Source organism: Pseudorasbora parva, chromosome 25 (assembly GCF_024679245.1).
Source record: "Pseudorasbora parva isolate DD20220531a chromosome 25, ASM2467924v1, whole genome shotgun sequence".
Lineage (NCBI taxonomy): Eukaryota > Metazoa > Chordata > Actinopteri > Cypriniformes > Gobionidae > Pseudorasbora > Pseudorasbora parva.
Window position 1 is genome coordinate 21,349,190 of NC_090196.1, and position 22,032 is coordinate 21,371,221.

Consider the following 22,032-nt stretch of genomic DNA (forward strand, 5'->3'; position numbering starts at 1 on the left):
GCAAACTGTACACTTGTCCTGTCGCTCTGTCACTAGGGTGGGGTTTGAGCAAATCCTCAGCCTCTCTTATTCTATTCTCTCTTACTCTGGTTCACTCTTCGTTTCCTCAAATGTAAAGCTTTGCTTTCTTTAGCAACTCCAATGGCGTCATACACAGTGGTCATTGTCCCTCTCAGGAACAGTCCTATCAGTCTGGATGCATTGCATTTCTTCCTCTGGGTTAGTTTGCTTTCTCTTCTATATTTGCTTATAATTTGTAATGCTGTCTGGGGTTTTTCTAGGAATACTTTTTAGTAAACAAAATGTGATCATAAAATGATCATATTACAGGATAAACTAAGCATTCACACTGTTTAGAAAATGTGGCAACCGTAATCAGTCAAGTACTGTATGTCTATACTTCTGACTGGTAATGTACGCACTGCTTTTATTTCAGTTTTAACAATATATATTTTAGTATATTAATTATCTGTTATTTTTAAACTGTAGAATGAAAGTTACATCAGTATTTCTTTTAAAGTAATAGTCTATTATCAAGCACGGACGTCAGCTATCACAGTTCATCATGACATTCCCGTCCAGCTCCAAAGTTTACAGCTACATGGCACATTGTGGTCTATTTTTATGTTTGCACAAAGCAATTGTGCATTTTTTTTAACCAGCTATATGTAAACACACTCTAATCATGATACACAGACAATCATGCAAAAAATATAGCATTTTCAAAAAGATTGAATGAGCAAATTGTTTTTGTAGGTGAAAAAACTGAAACACTTAGAGAGGGAAAAGGACCTTCTGTGGATGGGATTACAGGCTTTAGAGCAGGTTCGAGAGAGGTTATGCTCAAACCTGGAAGACAAAATGGATGTGCAAGAAAATTCCATCAAAAAAGATATGAGAAAAGTTCTTCAGGAGTTCCCAGACACCCCCACCCTGTTGGCTCAGATCCACAGAGTGAACAGGACCTTGAGGAATCTATTGTGTGGCTCCAGGAATCCCACTGATCCTGTTCAAGGCTGGCATGCGATAGAAGGTTATGTTCCTTTAACAGTAATGCATGTCAAATCACTGTAAAAGTACTTTAGTTCCATCTTCATTTGTCACTTTTTAGTGGCACGACTATTGAAGTCAATGTATTGAAAGCAGTTTTCCTTTTTATCAGGTACTGAAGGACACCAGCCCTCTCCTGTCTGCTCAGAAGAAAGTGCTTGTTTCTGATCAACTGTCATGTATTTTCATGTCCTGTTCTGTATTTTGTGTTTGCAGAATATATTCTACTTTGAGTGGCATGAAATCATTTTATGTGCAATGATGGAAGCTTACCTATATTTGACATTTACAAAATGTGCAGTATACAGCTCAAGCACAGCACACTGCGCTTGGTTATGGTAACTTCATGGGAATGATTATGAAACTTGTGGCACTGGCCGGAACACAGAAAAATTGAAATGATTGTAAAAGACTAAATGTCAAGGAAAAAAAGGATGTTCTCTTCACTATATGAAATTATTGGGAAATATGTAAAAAAAACAAAAAAACAATACATATCATTTCTGGGGGTGTACAATCCACAAATCAGCCACTATGCAAAAAAAGCACAAAGCAATGATGTTGAAATCTAAACCATTACAAAACTGACATACACAGTAAACTGGTGCAACAGTATGGTAACATTGAGCCTCAACTAAGAGGTTAAAATAGATCAATCCCAGATGGATTAAACCGATAAAGCATTTCATTTCAATTTTGTAACATTCAATGAATCTTAATTATATGAGAAACAATGCTTTGACTAATAATGAAAAAGCACTATGCCAACATTTCAAACAAACGAAAAAACAAAGTTTGACTTCTGGAGTAGTCTTTGATAATGTCTAAATATATCTGAATATAAAGCCTAAACACGTTCTCAGTAACTAGGGAATACACAACCACCATATGCCGTACAGTGGCAACAACATGGCAGGGAAAATTTCAGAGATTAAAAAGACAGCACAATGGATAAAGTCTACCAAACAATCAAACTGTTTAATTTCTAAATATTTCTCTTTTCTTGCCATATACATACTTTCCAGAATTGTATATGTTTGCTTTGTATCTTTCTAGTGAGTTTTTCCTCCCATAGTCCCCTTTATCTTGCGCACTGGGTTTGTAAGGCAGTATTCTTAACGCAGGACGTAGGCTGCTTACATACATTTATTGTGTAAGTTGTTTATACAAATACTTTTTATTTTTGAAAACGTTCTTCTGTAGTTTTATACATTAAACATTAAGTATAGCCAATTTAAGTTTGAAAACTATGTTGTATGTCACACTTTCTGTTCTATTATCTAACAGAATAAATGTTTAGTTTTTTAAAATACATGAATACCAATATTAAACTGGATTTTAGGAAGGGTGTCGCTTATAAAAAGTTCTACATATTTCGGGGCCCTTGGCATGATTAAGTTTGAAAAAAACCTGCACCATGGTATCACTTTCCACCAGATGGCACCAATCTGCCTCAATTCAACACTCAGAAAAAAGGTACAGTGCTGTCACTGGGGCGGTACAAAATGGAAAAGGTACATCTTTGTACCTTACTAAACTAAATTGTACATATTAGTACTTTTAAGAGTGGTAACTTAAAGTGTATATTTTTTTAGAGTCTATGCTTAAAGGTACATATTAGTACCTTTTCAGTTTTGTACCGCCCCAGTGACAGAAATGTAAGGTTACCTTTTTTCTGACAGTGAAGTATTTCGGATTGACTCGATTTTGATCAATCGTGTTATTTAAATAATGTGGTTGTTTCAATGTATCGAATTTAATGCAGTTTATCTGAAAGATTATAAAGAAAAAATATATGATTTGGGATAGCAAAAGTCAAGACTTTTATTTTGAAGAGTAGCCTCATTATGTTCTGTTTGGCGCTGAGTTCAAGCGTCGGTTACAGTGTGCAGCCGTAGATGAGAGGACTCGCGTGCAGAATGAAATCAAACTGATTGTATGAGAATCATGTTGAGGAGAGTGAGCAGCTCGAGCAGCGGGAAGAGCAGCACATCCCGGCGTAGTAGCTCTGTGGGGTTTGATGAATTTGGCTTTGCTCTCAGTAAGAAAAGAGTCAAGAAACTCCAACACCGATATCATGACTACAGGTAGATGTTTACTAAATATATACCAGTATTGGTAACGCTTCCTGGAATGTGTGTTTATTGTTTAAGGCATGGATTTATTTCATAACTCGAAATATAAAATTCAGTTGACGTGAATAAAATAACGTTAAAACATTAGGAGCTTAATTAACTGTGTCCTCAGTTATCCCCAGCCCAATCCAGTTAAAGTGAAGGAGCTGTGTGAATTGCTCAGTTACTGGAATGGATCCAGTTTCATCTGCAGAAGTCAGGTGTGCATTTTCCTGTATAAAACTGAAATATGTTGACGTTTACACAAGGTTGTGCACCATTCAAAATTGAGAATGGGCTTAAATTTCCATTCACTAAAATGTATATAATCTGTTAACATCTTTAGAGAAATAACTTACATCTACTTTAAAATAAATGCAGAATGAATATGCATATTTATTCTAAATGATTGACCTGGTGTTTAACAATTTACATTTTTCTTGTTATACCGTACTCTTATTCCAAACCCAATTCCAGCTCAGCAATTAAAAATTTAAAAAACTGAATTTTGCACATTAAACCTTTACGCAATGTTATAATTTGTTTAATAATTCATGTCCCTTTTCCCAAAATCAGATCGAGAGGTTTATTCGTATTGGTATTCCTCCGGCAATACGTGGACGAGTTTGGAAATGCCTCCTAAATATCGACAGTCTCAGAGCTGCCAGCTCTTTTGATTATGAGGTGCAGCCCCATCGAATTATTTGTTTATATTATTATTATTAAAACAAAACATTATTATTGAAATATGAGCACATTTTTTTTTTTATATATAGCCTTGGATCCAAGACATTTGCCTTGTTTTAACCCATTCCAATTGGTTCACTTCAGGCATGTCAGACTGAAATCCGTAGACCCCTAGTTGATCTAGGAGTCAGTGAGTACAGCATCATCTCTACTATAGACTCTCTAGTGGACACAGAGAATGAGATCAGCAGTGGACAGTCAGATCTACCCAGGGCTGACCTCACACTCTTCAAACAGATCGCTCTCGACCTACGTGAGTTGGATGTCCACTGAAACTGCATGATCTTTTTCTATTATGTACACTATGTGAACTATGTTGAGTACTATAGTTGAGTATTTGTATCATAAATAATACAAAAAGTGCTCTGTGCAATTTTATAATATTTTAATATTTTTTGAATGTTGCTTAGGCTGCATTTGTTTGATTAAAAATACAATAAAAACAGCAATATTATTGCAATTTGAAATAGCTGTTTTTTTTATGTCAATATATTTTAAAATGTAAGTTATTCCTGTCTTCAGAGTCACATGATCCTTCAGAAATCATTCTAAAAAGCTGATACATTGCTTACTATTATTGATGTTGAAATCCGTTTTTGCTGATTAATATATTTGTGGAAAGGTGATACACTACCACACAAAAGTTTGGGATATGTATGATTTAAAAATATATGTATTTTTTAAATGATTTAATTATTAAAATGTAATCATTTAAATATACTTTTCTTGACCAAGGATGCATTAAATTGATAAAATGTGACGGTAAAGACATTTAAGTTTTTACAAAAGATTTTTGTTTGAAATAAATGCTGTTATTTTGAACTTTAAAGAATCCTGGGAAGAATATATTTGGGAATAAATTTGATTTAAAAATATGTTCAAATAAAAATCAGTTGTTTTAAATTGTAATAATATATAACATATTTTTTATTAAATAAATGCAGTCTTGGTGAGCTTAAGATACTTCTTATTTTACTTATGTTCAGATAAAATAATTGGAAATGCCCTGTGAATTTCAGCTGTAATTTGTCGCTGATTGCACTGTTTTTGTTTGAACTTGGGCAATATTCAGAAAACCACATGGGGGCGCTGCCTAAACACACTTCCCATTTATATTTGCACTTCTAATAATGCATTTTGCAGGCCCTTTTACCCAAATGACACGAGGGTTTACATTCAAAGTTTGATTGTTTACTGGGAATCAAACCCATGTACTTGTATTTGGCACCATGCTCTACCTTTTGAGGCTGAAATACTTCTATACTCACCACCCTATGTTATGAACAACCTTAACATTTGACTTTTTGTAACTTTTACATTGTATGTAGAGCTTTGAAAGGTTGTGGCAGTTCTGTTGCATATTTATCTACATAGGTAGGTCATTTCCGACCCATCGCACTCTGATGGGGGATCGTCCGGAGGCTATTGAGGGACAGGCCAAACTTTTCAGAGTTCTTACTGCATTTGCCCGATATAATCCCCAGATTGGATACGTGCAAGGTAATGAACTGCCTGTACTTCCACAAATGAGGCCCCTGGCAAATCTTATTGAACTTTGTGCTCGTGCTTTTATTGGTCCTGTCAAACGTATTTGTGTACAGCATATACTAATATTCTGTCTCAAGAGGGCAGTCAAGTGCCATCTTGTTGATATTGCATGTCATGCTCATAATTTGGTTAGCATGTTTTTTTTTGTTTTTTTTTTCTGTGGAGCTAATTTAGCTACTTTGCCCTTGACATTCAGAACATAATGGGACCGTGTGATGCCTTAAGGTTTGTTTGTTTTGCTCAGGGATGTCCTATATAGCTGCTGTGCTCCTAATGATCCTGTCTGAAGAAGAGGCTTTCTGGGCTCTGGTTGCTCTGTTAGAGAAGCCCAAGTATCTCTCGGAGCTCTTTGATTCCTCTCTGAAGAAGTGAGACCTTATCTTTACTGTCTAAACATTAAACATGTACATAAAATGGGTCCTATTGCTCCTTTTTTAAATGGATTTTTAACTAACTCATTGTAAAATAAAAGTAACTCTTTCTTTTTTTCTCTAAAATCGTCTATTGACAAAGCTGTTGGAAGATTTTGGAATTCATGCATTGGCCAAGTTGATATGTTTTTTGGCCAATGCCATTAGTTACAAATAGGTCAACAACTGGTTTATTAATCATCCTTATTAATATATTAGTGTATCATTAGTAATTATTTGTTTCTTTCAAATAAACCTAGTTTAACTTTTTGCTTATTTTATTTTCAGGATTCAACATCAAGCTTTGGTTTTTCACCAGCTCCTGAAACACAGGAAACCTCTGCTGTTCCAGCACTTGGTGAGAATTGTGGTCTGAATTTTAGTCAGGCATATCATTATGACCACTGACAGGTGAAGTGAATAACACTGATTATCTCTTGATCACAGCACCTGTTAGTGGTTGGGATATATTAGGCAGCAAGTGAACATTTTGTCCTCCAAGTTGATGTGCTAGAAGCAGGAAAAATGTGCAAGCGTAAGGATTTGAGTGAGTTTGAAAAGTGCCAAATTGTAATGGCTAGACGACTGGGTCAGAGCATCTCCAAAACTGCAGTTGGTGAACAGTGGTGAACCGGCGACAGGGTCATGTGCGGCCAAGCGGCCAAGGCTTATTGATGCACGTGGGGAGTGAAGGCTGGCCCATGTGGTTAGAAACAGACGAGTTACTGTAGCTCAAATTGGTCAAGAAGTTAACACTGGTTCTGATAGCAAGGTGTCAGAATACAGAGTGTATCGAAGTTTATTGCGTATAGTGTAAACCAGTCAGGGAGCCCATGCTGACCCCTGTCCACTGCTGAAAGCGCCAACATTTGGCACATGAGCAAGCCGGCGGAGGCAGTGTAATGCTTTGGGAAGTATTCTGCTGGGAAACCTTGGGTCCTGCCATCCATGTGGATGCTACTTTGACACGTATCACCTACATAAGCATTGTTGCAGACCATGTTAACCTTTTCATGTAAATGGTAATCCCTGGTGCCTGTGGCCTTTTTCAGCAGGATAATGCGTCCTGCCACAAAGCAAAAATGGTTCATGAATAGTTTGAGGAGCACATCAAAGAGTTTGTGGTGTTGACTTGGCCTCCAAATTCCCCAGATCTCAATCCAATCGAGTATCTGTAAGATGTGCTGAACAAACAAGTCCGATCCATGGAAGGCCCCACCTCGCAACTTACAGGACTTAAAGGATCTACTGCTAACATCTTGGTGCCAGTTACCACATTACTATCATAATGTTATGCCTAATCGGGGATTTTTAAACCGATATAAACCGATTTATTTATATATATGTATATATGTGTGTGTGTGTGTGTGTGTGTGTGTGTGTGTGTGTATTTATATATTCTATTTATAAATATTTCTATTGTATTTCTACCTTTGCACTTCCTCTGAGACTAAGAACTTAAAGATGAGGTCTTCAACCCTGGCCTCAACTTTCATCTGGAAAATGAGTGAATATAGAAACAGGCACACTGTCTCTCAGTCCTCTAGAGTTTATGTTGATCACAGCCTTTCTCTTGAGAAGCCTCTCATATTTAACGCCCCTCACAGATTTGTCACTGTGTCTTATAGACCTTTTCCTGAGGGCTTTTAAATGAGCTCTTCTGTGTGTTTTTTTTTATGGTAGTGGTTGTCCGCCCCCTCAGAGCATTTGTGCTGCTCGGAGAACTCTTAAGGGATTTCCTTCTCTCTGTCTGTTGACTCAGCACAGCTGTCTAAAAAGCTGAGCTATTAGACTGCAGCACAGGACAAAAGATGTAAACTTACAAACATGGCAGAATGCAGTGACATACCTAAAACTCAAAGGGTTAGTTCACCCAAAAATATTGTCATCAATTCCTCACCCTTGTTCCAAACTTGTAAGACCATTCATTTTCAGAACACAAATTAAGATATTTTTGATGAAATCCGAGAGGTTTCTGAACCTGCCATAGGAAACAACGTCATTGCAACTTTCAAGGCCCACAAAGGTAGTGACGACGTTGTGAAAATAATCCATGTGACTGCAGTGGTTCAACCTTAATGTTACGAACCTCTTCCCTTCCACGTCATTCTCCTACGCTTTTCATGTAGTAAACACAGTGCAGCGCTACCAGGTTCTACGCCAGAATGCTTTAGAACGTTATTGGACGGCATTATTATATTGGTGAAACATTATTGGTCGACACTGTTCATGTGAGCACCACGACACATGTAAGATGCTGACGCAGGAGCTGGCCAATAATTAGGGGGTTAAGGTCTGGTTGAGTTGTGTTAGTAGTGTGTTGAATCTTGCGGTTATGGTAAGGAGCATAACATTTCTATAACATTCTCAAAGTGGTTGACCAATCACAACACACTGGTCAACAATATCGTTGGAATCATTATCAGAACGCTTTTTTTCAACTGATGTACGAAAGCCAGTTAGAATCCTGAATTAAAGAGCTTGAACAATTAAAGCGGCAGACAACAAAACTGCAGTGTGAGCTTAGAAAGAACAGAACGATATTGTCCACTGGTGTGGTGGACACTAATATAGTTATAGTTATCCTTATTGTTATCGTTCTTGGTGTCAATGGGCCTTTACAGTCAGGCTCGGATCGGTACTGCAACAAAGTAAAATATGTGAATGACTTTTTTAAACATTCAAGCATGAAAGCCTATTCTAGCAGACCTTAAAAGCTAAATTTTGACTTTAATGACTGACTTTCTTGTGCGGCTTGTTTTACTTCATGAAAAAGATTGCTTGGTGTGAAACATGACCTGTTCTTATGGGTGTGCCGTAAATGTCAGATATTAATAGGAGTGTGTTGTTCTCTCTGCTTTTAGGAGACTCTTGGGGTGTCTTCTCTGCATTTCATCATGCAGTGGTTTCTCACTCTCTTCACCTCTCTGCCGTGCTGGGACTCGGTGTTGGCCATCTGGGATCTTATCATGCTGCACGGTATTACACCCCTTTTTCTTGTTTGTCCTAGAATAACAACATGTTAAGTGTCAAGCTGGTATGTTTGCTTTTCAAATTCAAAGTGTGTGATTTCTGCACCACTAGCGCCACTTAACCTAATAGCAAATTACTGTTTTCAAACGGGCTTCCTGAATATGATCTGATCAATTTTCTCATACTCTTTGCAGGACTGCAGGCTGTATTTCGCACCGGCCTCACCATCATCCTGCTACTGGAGTCTCGTATCATGAACATGACTGAGGAGGCCACAGTGCTGCCCGTTCTGCTGCGAGTGCCTGTGGACTTGTGAGTGCAACGATATTTCAGTGTGGCCGATGTTATGACTGATAAATGATTGATATTAAAATATATACCTTTTTGTTTCAAATTAATTAAAAATAATACATTAATGCCCGGTTTCACAGACAAGGCTTAAGCCTAATCCCAGACTAAAATGTGTGTTTGAGCTGTTTTAAGTATGTCATTGCCATATGCACACCAGTAATGTTTTTTAATATTTATAAAAGCTACTTAAATGTTGGCCTACTCCTAATCCAGTTCACCCAAAGATGAAAATTACCCCATGATTTACTCGCCCTCAAGCCATCCGAGGTGTATATGACATTCTTCGTTCAGACGAATACAATCTGAGTTTTATTCAAAAAAGTCCTGTCTCTTCCAAGCTTTATAATGGCAGTGAATGGCAGTGCAAAATTTGAAGCCCAAAAAAGTGCATCCATCCAAGTAATCCACACAGCTCTGGGTAGTTAATAAAGGCCTTCACAAGCGAATTGATGGGTTTGTGTAAGAAAAATATCCATATTTAACAAGTTATAAAGTAAAGCATAAGCTTGGAAGAGCCAGGACATATTTTAAATATAACTCTGATTGTATTCGTCTGAAAGAATAAGCACAATCATTTGAATATACTCCAGGGTTTCTACTGATACAAAGCCATATGCTAATCGCTGAAGTAAATGAAAGGCATTTAGAAGAATAACCACACTAATTTTCCCCCGGCCTTATTTTGAGACCAGCCTTTATTTTTTTGTGCTAACCATGCCCCCGGCTACTATCAGAGGCCTGGAGTTTAATTGACTACAGGCTTTTATTTAAGAAATTACGGTACATCTAGGATGTAAGTAAATTATGAGACTGCTATTTCTTTTCCCCATATGATCAATTACTAATATTAAGTGAAGCAGGTTGTCCAAGTTCTAAGAATTACATTTATAGAAAATAGCTCTTGTTTATTGAGAAATGCCATCTGACCAATTAGGTTTCTGTGTTCATGTCGATGCAAGCTTCATCAGATATTGGTAGGAGTTGTTTCATAGCGGATGTGTTTATTTGATGATGTCACAGTCACCATAGTGACATGGCCATGAGAACTACTTTGATTAACATAGCGGATCTCAAACACATAAAGCCAGGCCATATTGTTACGTTGTTAAATTGTTTCTAAGGCCGCCTTTTACTCAATAGTGCGTGTTGTCATGGCAACAGAGTCATGCCAATCTGAAGAATCCTTTGTCATGTTATTCGTAATTCTTTTATTGTCATGTGTGCATATTTAAACTCGCCTTTGCGAATGGATCTTCAATTAACATTTAAAAATGATATTTGTTGTGGCTTGGTAGAGACGTTCATGCCCATGCAGAGCCCATTGCGCTTTGCCAGCCACTTTACAGGATTATAAGGGCAAACGAAGCCATTTGCCAGTTTCAAAGGGGATATTTGGCATTGACATGCAGATGGCAGTCAGCACAAAGCTCCTACACATCAGGGAACAGGTTCACGTTGCTCGCCTGGCAGGACGTCAGTGCCGACAAGGTCAAGCCTAAATGCTCCCCTCTGATTCAGAGTATCAGAGTTTTGCTAGGCAGAGAACTGAGCCGTCTGAGAACGAAGCGGTCGCCTTGCTTAGGAGGCCAAAGAGAGAAACAGAAAGAAGAAAGAGTTGAAAAGAGAAGAAAAGCCTTAAAATTCTTAAAATCCCTTCAGAAAAAAAGGCTTAAGTGGTTTAAACCAGTCTTTAAGTTACAAAAACCTCTTTAAAACTATCAAACTGAGCTGTGAAAAACTTTTTTTTACCAGCCTGGAGGACTAACTTCGCTCATGTTGAGTTGTGGTTATGTAATCATTAAATTGGGGAGACTCGGTTGACATCACTGCAGTGATTAGCTGGCTCTTTGGTATCCACAGTGACAAGGGTGTCTGTTCACAGTCTCTGATGACGATGTTAGTCCTTCATGAGGGGGACGGGGATGTCCTTGTGTTCTTCTTTTAAGATACTCACCCCCTCTTCCAATTCATTCCCTTTTACGTGTTGCCTGCTGAAAACTCTTGACAGAACATGTGTACGGCTTTTTCCCTCACAAGGCTTTATGTAACTTGCTGTGACATTAAAGGGTTTGTTCACCCCAAAATGAAATCGATGTCATTAATGACTCCCCCTAATGTCGTTCCATACCCCTAAGACCTCCGTTTATCTTCGCCGTTTAAAGGGTTAGTTCACCCAAACTACAGTATACAGGTATAGTAACAGTAAAAATATTTGTGATTATTTTCATAGGTATATGTTTAAATATAAATCTATGTATTATTTTACCATTGGCCATTACCATTTTATTGGCTTTCATATTGTCACTGTATAAAAACAAGTTTCAACCGAACCAGGAGAGACCTCAATTGGATAGACCTACAACCAATTCGAGCAACGGAGCAACGCATTCGATTTTCCCACGGGTTGTTTTCCATGTCCACAGGTTAAAGCAACCTCAATTATGTGATATATAGACCCAGGAATGTGAATTTGAGCAGGCAACCTTGCCAAAATAACGCATTTTACCCCCCGAAAGCCATTTTTCCAGGGAACCATGAAAAAACAAAAACAAGAAAAAGTGTATTATTTATTTTATTTATTTTTTCACTGATGCCCTAGCACCCTCCTAAAACTACTTCCGATGGTTACCTGGAACCCTGTTGGGCCATTGGTTAATATTACAAATTTCCCCCAAAATTTGTAAAAAATAAAAAATGTATGTTAAGTTTCACAAAGTAATACTTTATTTTGTGTGTGTATATGTGTTCAGCTCCCAGCATCATGTCCTGATCCCAGCGCTCTGGAACACTGACGTTCAGGAATGGGAAATCAACTGCATGAACAGCCTGGTGTTGGAAGAGACCAGTGGTGGACAGGATGAAGGTAAACAAACACATACCCACAATCCCACTTTAAAACATCCGAGCATGCAAGGACAGCTTACAACATTCAGTCGATTTCAACAATGAATATGCTTGTTCTTCAAGCACAGCCCATCCAAACCTGTGCAGACATTCCAGCAGCCTTACATAAGACCTTCCTCTTTGTCCTGCTTGTTTGTTTAGTGTACATATGAGCCCAGCTTTAGTACAGTATGTTGTCCCATGAGCTTCAGTAGCCTACTGTGCTGTAAGCAAGACACTGAGTTCAGGACTAAGGGTCAAGTGTAATAGGCTGACAGGGACACTAGATACGGACAGACTGTTGATTCAATCTCTTCGGTCATCAGCGTCTGTTAGGGAACCAATGACAGGGATGCTTTTGACTAGACGAGTCTGTAAGTGCTGGCTTTTTGAGAACAAAATGTCAGCTGCATCTCATGTTAGACCCAGGGGAGGATGCCATGCCTGAATGTACAAAGCACACTCTTAAGTGTGCTCAGGCTGGATGCTATCTTTAACTTCAGTACAACAGGCCAAAGTGAACAGACCTTGTGTACTAATGTGGGTTTCTGTGTTTTTGTGCACTAATGGTTTATAAAAGTATCTAAATAAAAAGGTCTATAAATCTCAATTCAAAATCAAAAGTTCAGTTCAAATGTATTTAACAATAGAAAAATATGTAATATTTCATTGATTTGTTTTTCAGTTATGCATTTTTTACTTTTACAAACTTTTTTGTTTATACCTTTTCACTTTTGTCATTCTTAATTAATAACGTTTACGTATACTCATCGGCTATTTTACTAGGTACACCTTGCTAGTACTTTTGCCTTCAGAACTGCCTAAATTCTTTGTGGCATAGATTGCAAAGTGCTCAAACATATTTGACAGGAGATTTTGGCTTTTATTGACATGAGAGCATTGTGCAGTTGCTGCGGATTTGTCGACTGCACATCCATGATGCAAATCTCCCGTTCCACCACATCCCAAAGGTGCTCTACTGGATTGAGATCTGGTCTGTGGAGGTCATTTGAGTTTAGTGAATTCATTGTTCAAGAAACCAGTTTGAGATGATTTAAGCTTTGTGACACTGCATGTCATTCATCAGAAGATGGGTGGCCGTAAAAGGATGGACATGGTCAATGATACTCAGGTAGGCTGTAGCATTTGTACTAAGTGGCCCAAAGTGTGACGATAGAATATCCCCCACACCATTACACCACCACCAGCCTGAACCGTTGATACAAGGAATTATGGATCCATGCTCTCATGTTGTTTATGACAAAATTCTGCCCCTCCCATCTGAATGTTGTTGCAGAAATCAAGACTGAAGTCAGATCAGGCATGTTTTTTTTCTTCCAATTTTCATTTTTTTTCAATTTTCAATTTTTCAATTTTTTTCAAGTTCTGCTTGGTTGTAACGGGTGGTTGTTTGAGTTAGGCTTGCTCATTCTGGCCTTTTTCCTCTGACGTCAACAAGGCATTTTTGCTCACAGAATTGCCGCTCACTGGATATTTTCTCTTCTTCAGACGATTCTCTGTAAACCCTAGAGATGGTTATGCATAAAAATCCCAGTAGGTCCATAGTTTATGAAGTACCAGCCTGTCTGGAACTAACATCCATGCTACGTTCAAAATGACCTGAATCCCATTTCTTGCTCATTCCGATGCTCAGTTTGAACTTCAACACATCGTCTTGACCATGTCTCTCTGCCTGAATGCATTCGGCTGCTGCCATCTGATTGGCTGATTAGAAATTTGTGTTATGAACAGTTGAAAAGGTGTACCTAAAGAAGTGGCCAGTGGCCATGTAGTGTTTTATTATTCTCCCCAGTATTGGAGTACTGTTAGATCTATAAACCTGAAGAAAAACAATTACACAATTACATTCAAACATTTACATAACTATTTTTACTCATAGTGTTGCTTTATTTATGTTTACTTCTACTTTAATGTTTTATGAACTCACGTTCCAGTTAATCAACACACTCGTCTGTCTATCTTAGCCTCAGGGTTGCACACTCTCTATTTCAAGTGAAAAATCCCTCCATATTCTCTTGTCTGCCCACACTGGGATCATCAGGTTTGTCTTCTCTTCAGGAGACTCCCTGGCATTATTTTTGTTGTCGCTCTGAGTGTCTTCATTCACAGCTTCTGATTTAAGTTCCTGAGTTGATTTACAGTAGCGTTAATGCAGGTTTGACAGAATCCTGTTCGACGGGCACTTCTCCGTCTGGCGGCCGTGACTCATTGGCTTTTAATGACGAAGAAACTCCCTGAGGGGTGGTGTGCATGCTGGAGCTGTTTTTTTTTTGTTTGTTAGCGGGGTGCTGGTGTAATTGAAAGGCCCAAGCACTGGTTTTTACAGTATGAATCTGTCATCCAAAACTCTGTGAGTCAATATGAGTCACCCGGGGGGCCGTCAGCCCTCTCTGTCCCCCTTTTAACAAGGTAATGAGAACTGACTCAGTGCCTTCACTCACTGCACCTGAGCTTCCATCGAAGGCCTATTTGGGAAACACCTGGATGTCGGGAAGCCACATAACGACCACATCTGACTTACTGTTGAACGAAGAGTTTCTAGTGGACTATATCTTTAAATAGATTGTATGTTTATGTTTTTAGCACACCTGTCTGTGACATCATACCTGCCTGAAGGTATTTGATTTTCAATTTGCGCAACAAGGAGCATGAATTCTTTAGGTTTACGTTAACTATATATTTATTTTGTGATGGAAATATCTGTTATATTGGCCTCAGAAGTGGTAAAAGGGTTATTTAACATGAAACAACAAAAAAACGCAGACTAAAGATGTTCAGGTCAAAGACCACCCAAAAAGGTGCTTAACACAAATAGAAGTCATTTGATAGAACATTATAAAGTAAACCAATCACAGTGAAGGAAACCTGAGTGACATTGATTTTCAATCAAGCTGTATTGTTTAAATGTACATGTTTCTTTCTGTTCAGAGAGACCCATTTGGTTGTTGTGACCAGTGATCTCCCGGCCATGAATAAAACTTCGTTTCAGCAAAAAGCAATTTGGGAGTGGTGTCAGTATGCTACGTAGCTGAGAAATAGAAGTACTAAAGATTCTGCACTCAATAGATCAAAGCAGAGGCAGTGATAGTGTTAGAAGACTATAGAGACGTCCTCCAGGTGAGGCTGTAATACGAAAGTATTAAGGATCCTGCAGAGACCAGTGAATAGTTGAGAAGGATGGTGAGAGTGTATAGATGCTAAAGACCTGTGTGCTCGTGTGTTTGAGTAAACGCTAGTGATAGTAGCTTCTCGACGGGACACCGTCACCTTACTTCAAGAGGTGAATTACTTCGAAGTGATGAAATTGTGTTAGATGTATTCGAGAAGGGAATTACCTCGAGATACTTTAGTTTTATATTAACAACTGAGAGTTGTTTTGAATTGTCTGTGGTGAAGTCAAATATTCGTATTGAGAATTTCCACGACAATATCATTATAGTTATCATCCTTGGTGTGAACAGGCCTTTACAAAAGCTTAGTATTTCAAATAAATACCGTTCTCCTGAAAAATGTATCAGTTTTCACAAAAATATGAAGCAGCTTTCAACACTGATAATAATAAAAGTTTCTTATTTAAATTATTTCTGATCATCACAGGAATAAATTAGGTTTTAAAATATATACAACATAAATAGGAATGGTTATTCACAATATTACTGTTTTTACTACATTTTAATCAAATTAATGCATGCTTGGTGGGCGTAAAAGACTCTGCTAAAGATGGTCAAATTTGATTATACTCTCTAAAATCTTTAAAAAGTGTGGCTCTTGTTTCAGCTAATAACGTGTCTGTTCTTTGCTGCAGGTCTCTCTTAGGGCTTAGTTATAAATCATGCTTTATAGCCCACAAGAACAGATTCATTTGTTATTTCTATTTTATAGAAATCACTGATGATTGCTGTATAGGCTCTCATGGGGGTTGTGCAGTTCAGAAAGGTGTTTGTTGCCTTGAGAGCAGGATTGCATTTTGCTTGTGAGTGTGTTGGCAGAATCCTGAGGTGTGCTGCTATCTCAGCTCTGTTTTCCTTTCCGTCTGTGGTGCGGTGACTCAGCTGCTTTCTACAGGTGCAATGAATCCAAAGTGTAAAAAACTTGTATATTATTTTCTAAAATGTAAATTGTTTGTGTGTATATATATATATATATATAAATATATAAATATATATATATATATATATATATATATATATATATATATATATATATATATATATATATATATATATATTCAATATAATGTGTATGTATGTATGTACAGTCAAACCAAAATGTATTCAGACAACTTTAACATTTTCTGTCATTATCACAGTTTATTTGCTATAGTTTAGAAATGGTAATAAAATATGACATGAACTTTGTTCAACTTTGTCAGAACAAATTCATCTTGATAATGTCAGATAACGTTGATAGAACGGTATGCAATGGATTACAATCAACCAATCAGCTGTCAGCTGTTAAATTTAAAGGAACACTCTTTTTTTTAAACAATAGGCTCATTTTCCAACTCCCTTAGGCCCCATTTACACTGCATGGTTCAAGTGACCCAATTCCGATTTTTTTTCCTCTCATGTGGCACAGATCGCATATGACATGTGAACGTGTAAGCAGTAAAAAAAACGCATGAATTCCGATATCCTCAGATCGGATTCAGGCCTCACTCATATGTGGTAATAAATCCTGCCATGTAAGCGGTCAAATCGGATATTCCCCAGTAAATGCGAGTCGTACGTCATTGAAAAAAGGACGGAAGTGAATTACGTCAACTCAGCTGGACACAAACTGCGATCCAGTGTTGCCAAGTCTGCGGTTTTCATGCAGAATTGGGCTACTTTAACACAGTTTTGAGTTGCAAATGGGTGGGTTTTTGTTGTGAAAACCTGTCAACCCTGCCTTAAGAGAGAAATGTTTTGGCGACCTTTAAATATGTGTGGAACAGTGCAGACAGCAAAACATTGTGCAATCATTTTGTCTACGTCCATTGCATATCGCGCTGTTTTACTTCCTTTCATCGGTTAAGAACGTCTTGGGCTGTTTTGCCAGTGTACAGTGTAAATGCAAATATCGGATACGGGTCGCTTTTGAAAAGATAATGTAAGCGGGTTGTCAAAAAAATCGGATATAGTCACCAAATCGGAATTGTGCATCAAGACCTGCAGTGTAAATGCAGCCTTATAGTTAGTTGAGCTTTACCATTTTCGAATCCATTCAGCCGATCTCCGGGTTTAGGACTTTTAGCATAGCTTAACATAGATCATTGAATCTGATTAGACCGTTAGCATCTTGTTCAAAAAGGGCCAAAGACTTTCGATATACTAAGGCAGACGGAAAATTAAAAGTTGCGATTTTTCTAGACCGCTATGTCTAGGAACTATACTCTCATTTCTGGGTAATTATAAAGGAACTTTGCTGCAGTGGCGCAATATTATGCAGCACCTTAAAATAGTCCCCAGCATGCTCCCGGTGTAAGCCAAGTATAGTAGGTCTCACGTTGGTTATGTTGACAGAAGTTAGCCTATTCTCCAATTTTCATTCGCTGCCTAATATCATTGCGCCGCTGCACCCATGGTACGGCAGCAAAGTTTCTTGATTACGCAGGAGTGAGAGTATAGTTCCTAACCATATCGGTCTAGAAAATCACACTCTTCATTTTTCGTCAGTCTTGGTACTCCATGTCACTACAGAAGAGACAAGTTTTAAATAGGAAAAATATATAAAGTCTTTGGTCATTTTTGAGTGAGATGCTAATGGTCTAATCATCAGATTCAATGATCTATGCTAAAAATGCTACCGCCAGACCCAGAAATCGGCTGAATGGATTCGAAAATGGTAAAGCTCAACTAACTCTAGGGGAGTTGGAAAATGCTTATTTTCCCAAAAATTGGGGTGTTCCTTTAAGTACTCGAACAAAGTTCATTCAGTGAACGGTTCATCCAGACTGGTTCAGAAGGTAACATAAAAGTACAGGACATAAAAGAACCAGTTCATAAGAATAATTTATTTGTCAATCAGACTACACAAGTTTTCTTGCCTTGCAATGTTTTTTTAATCATAATCAATTCAGACCTGTAGGTCCTGGAACAACTGCATTAGCAAGTGTTTTAATATCGTATGGACCTTTATGAGATCCCCTGACGATGACTCTGGCCTTTGGGATGGTACAGTGCTGACTAAAAAATATACCTGAAAAGCCTTATAATGTAGCTATCAAAACCGTTTGTTGTGTTTTAGCCCTGAATCTGCTTCTCTGGTCACCTTGAGCGGGGCCCTGTGCCTGGGCAAACACAATAGTCAGCCATTTCGCCTCTAATCCTGTAAAATGAGATGATTAAGTCAGCCCTTCATTGAGTTTGACTGTTCTGTCCCCGAGCACGTTCTGCTGAAGGCTAATATTTTCTGTAACCCGAGTGCTCCCGCTGGACAGGCTTAATCAAATAACCGCCCAGCGCTTGTTCAGAAGATGTGAAACAGACAATGACCAACACAAGCCTTCTCATTCTGGGCGGCACACAGCTGATGAGCGTGATGAGATGGATTCATTGCATTTTGTCAAATGTGGGCAGTGCGGCTTAGGCCAGGCTTAGCCAGGTCAGAAAGGTGAAATTCTTCCGACCTTGTTGAGTAAAGCCTTATGTTGGTTATAAATCCAGTAATGACAGAAGGCTTTCCTGGGTCTTCAGTATCAGGCCACCCATCATCCAGTCTCCTGAACTTCTACTCGCTGAGAGTTTTAGGGTTTAACTCGGGGTCATGGACTTTGATTGAAGGTGGTGTCCATGTGATGGACACATTCAGTCTCTTTGAACTGGGGGATATTAATTTCTGCTTTTGTCCATTATGTAATTTTTCTTAAAGGTGTTTTTTATGTTATGCAGTAAAGCCTAAATGTGTCTTTTTGCCAAACGTCTTTTTTTATCATATATAGGAATGTGCAAACTCTTAAAGTTGCCCCAGAATGATTTGAAACAATATTTTAAATTGTTCTCTAATATCTAAATAGAGGGTATGTGGCTTATTTAAGGTCAAACATTTTCCAGATACGGTTTTACAGGTCCATTTACACAACCCTAGAAATTGTCCCTAGGATGTAATGCCTTATTTGGAAGGGTCATGAATATTAATGTTGAGCTCTGCTCTGATTGGCTGTTTCACTCCACTGCTGCTCAATGACAGCTAGCACATCTATACCATCCGTCATGGAAATGATTTTACAATGATTGGCCTGACCAGATTTAGGTTTTTCCAGCTCTCAAGCTAACGGAGAGTTGCTAGCCTACCCTGGTAGCAAATTAGATTTGCTGCCTGTAGGGCGTGTCTAGTTTCTAGGCTAGAATTTTTAGGCAGTAAATGGGGTTTTCTGGGTGTTAAAGCATTGCTAAGTGGTTATGGAATGTTTTAAGTGGTTGCTAAGGCATTGATAGCTGATTGCTAGAGTTTCAGTACATGGTCCCTTATAATTTCTGGCTATTTTTGTTGCACCACTAATAAATGTTTTAAGCAGTTTTCTTGAATATTCCCCTCTTCGATGGGTTGAACCAACAGATAGTCCTGTACCCAGCTCACGCCCTTGGTTGAGTCAGTGTTGTTGTTGGGCAAACAGCAAGGTTTTTATAGCAACTTTTTGGGTAAATCAACCTACAAATGTATTGCATAGCGAGGTCTCTGCAGGACAACATATTTAACAAATTTTTTCCCTTCCAGTATTGAAAAGGGAAATATAAAAAAAGAGAAAAGGACTTGAAAGTGAAACGTGTAACAACCTAATATTTAAAAGTGAAGGAAAAATCCAAACCACAAAGGAATTAACAGACACGAGTTCGGTTCAGTGATTGAATGATCCTCTAGTCTTTTGACCAGAGCAGCTTATGATATGCGATTTGTTTGCAAATATTTAATCAATCAGCGTATCCTAAATTGAATTTCATTAAAAATGTAACTAATTGACACCCTCATCATAAAATCAAAAAAAGGACCCAAGAAGAGCCAAATGGCTAAATCCAGATTAGAGCTGCACGATTTTGGATAAATTGAGAATGTCAATTCTCCCATGATTCTACAAAATAACATGTAATTCACTAGAGATTCTGGCAAAATGTAAATTGCTGTCTATTTAAAATGTTCAATTAGTCTGAATCATTTTTATATTTTTTACTGTTGACTCACTCAATTACTTGAACGTTTTTTGAAAAAATCTCTTGAATGAATGATTCAATGACAAATACATTAAAGGTCCCGCTCTTCGCGTGTTTTCGAAGCTTTGATTATGTTTCCAACGTGCAATATAACATGAGTTCATGTTTCGTGTGTAAAAACACAGTATTTTTCACACAATTTACTTATCTGTACAGCGCTGTTTTCTCTGTCCTAAAAACAGCCTGATGATTTCCTTGTTCTATGAAGTCCTTCCTTCCGAAAAATACGTAGAGTTCTGATTGGGCCAGCGCTTCCCATGTTGTGATTGGGCAGCAGCTTAGCGCACGTTGCCCGGAAAGGTCCCGCCTCTTACCATAACGGGGAGATGCAAGCGCTGAATGCGCGCTCTTCTCCACGTAGGAGAGCAAAAAGACCACGCCCCCTTTTTTGCGTGTTCTTGTGGGCGGAGGGTTAGTCAACAAACGGTTCTAGTGATGTCATTACAGCATGGAAGTGCAGGGGTGTAGTCCAAACCGGCCGTTTGCTGTAGGCTTTGAAAGGGAACTTCTGTTAAAGGGGGGGTGAAACACTCAGTTTAAGTCAGTGTCATGTCAATCTTGAGTACCTGTAGAGTAGCATTGCATCCTGCATATCTCCGAAAAGTCTTTATTTTTTTTATAATTATATAAGAAAGATGCGCTGTTCCGAGTCTTTCCGAAAAAAGCCGAGCAGGTGGGGGCGTATCGTGTGGCCGGAGCTAAATAATGACGTGTGCGCGCCGCTGTTATTGTGTTGAGTGCGTCGTAAAGCTGTGTCATCCCTAACAGCGGGAAAATGTTTTATTCAAAATAAAAATATGGCTTTTAATCAGATACAGCCATACATCTATGATCTGGAATCAGACCCAGAGGCTGCAGTTGAACAGGAGCAGCAGCAAAAAACGACTAGAGCAGGACGTCTGTATGTGGTACAAGTTATACACTAACTATATAATATGCTTAGCGACTTGTGTTATTTACATATTTATACTTGAATTATATCGTCGTATTTTTGTCTTTGAAGGTGTACATGTGGGAAGTGCAGTTGTGCACGTGTGTGTGTGTGTGTGTGTGTTTACGCGTGGTTTGTGTAGACAATGGTAGTAAGCGGACTGGTTTTGCATGGCAGGCTAGTGTTTACATAGAAAGACATGGAATAGTAGCGCATTTGAATGAAGAAGCGTGCTTATTTAGTTCAACATATTTCCCCACTCTTTGTGTATTGTTGTTTGGAGTGGAATGGAATCGTGAAGAACGGGACCTTTAAGCCACTTGTTGCCACCTGGTGGCATAACGATTCACTCGATAAAAACATTATTTGAAGCGTCAAGTTACTTTCAAAAGGGGATTTGCCCGATATACGATATACTTTGTTCCCAGTACTTCTGTGATTTTGAATATTTATAAGAGAAAGACGATACTGTGTGGTTGAAAAGAAAAGCTGCTTCATACCTGTACATGGCAACTGCTCTCTCTGGCTTTAATATTCCGCTGTGATTTTGTGAAATGTTCAACAGACATGGCTGAATCGTTGTCATTTAGGAATGAGATTACGGGGGTGTTTGAATCAAGGTCGCAATCTTTTAACGATTAATTGTGAATCTTTTGACTACCACAATAGAAAATAATCCAGACTACCACTATAGAAATTCTGATATTTAAAAAAAAACATCTCCAGTACACTTGTATCCATGTTCCTAAACTCCTTTGAGTGTTTGGCCCCTAACCTGCGATCAGGCTTAAAGCCGTTGAGTTCTGAGTGAGGGA

At 38.3% G+C, this 22,032-nt stretch overlaps 2 protein-coding genes across 4 annotated transcripts in view; both read left to right on the forward strand.

Moving 5' to 3' along the window:
- Positions 1 to 89: 89 nt before the first annotated feature.
- On the forward strand, positions 90 to 1,316 carry LOC137065288 (suppressor APC domain-containing protein 1-like). Its single transcript, XM_067436886.1, has 3 exons — positions 90 to 219; positions 757 to 1,033; positions 1,163 to 1,316. The coding sequence occupies exons 1-3, from the start codon at positions 142 to 144 to the stop codon at positions 1,216 to 1,218; spliced, it is 411 nt and encodes a 136-aa protein (XP_067292987.1). The 5' UTR covers positions 90 to 141; the 3' UTR covers positions 1,219 to 1,316.
- Positions 1,317 to 2,911: 1,595 nt separating this feature from the next.
- The window catches only part of si:ch211-266k8.4 (TBC1 domain family member 10B), a 77,073-nt gene continuing 57,952 nt past the window's right edge, over positions 2,912 to 22,032 (forward strand). For all 3 annotated transcript variants that reach the window (XM_067436078.1, XM_067436077.1, XM_067436079.1), the window contains exons 1-10: positions 2,912 to 3,137; positions 3,298 to 3,385; positions 3,741 to 3,848; positions 3,996 to 4,164; positions 5,286 to 5,411; positions 5,704 to 5,827; positions 6,158 to 6,227; positions 8,734 to 8,848; positions 9,037 to 9,154; positions 11,944 to 12,056. In XM_067436078.1, the coding sequence (XP_067292179.1) occupies positions 2,989 to 3,137; positions 3,298 to 3,385; positions 3,741 to 3,848; positions 3,996 to 4,164; positions 5,286 to 5,411; positions 5,704 to 5,827; positions 6,158 to 6,227; positions 8,734 to 8,848; positions 9,037 to 9,154; positions 11,944 to 12,056 (1,180 nt within the window). In that variant the 5' untranslated portion in view covers positions 2,912 to 2,988. The remainder of the gene's footprint in view (positions 3,138 to 3,297; positions 3,386 to 3,740; positions 3,849 to 3,995; positions 4,165 to 5,285; positions 5,412 to 5,703; positions 5,828 to 6,157; positions 6,228 to 8,733; positions 8,849 to 9,036; positions 9,155 to 11,943; positions 12,057 to 22,032) is intronic.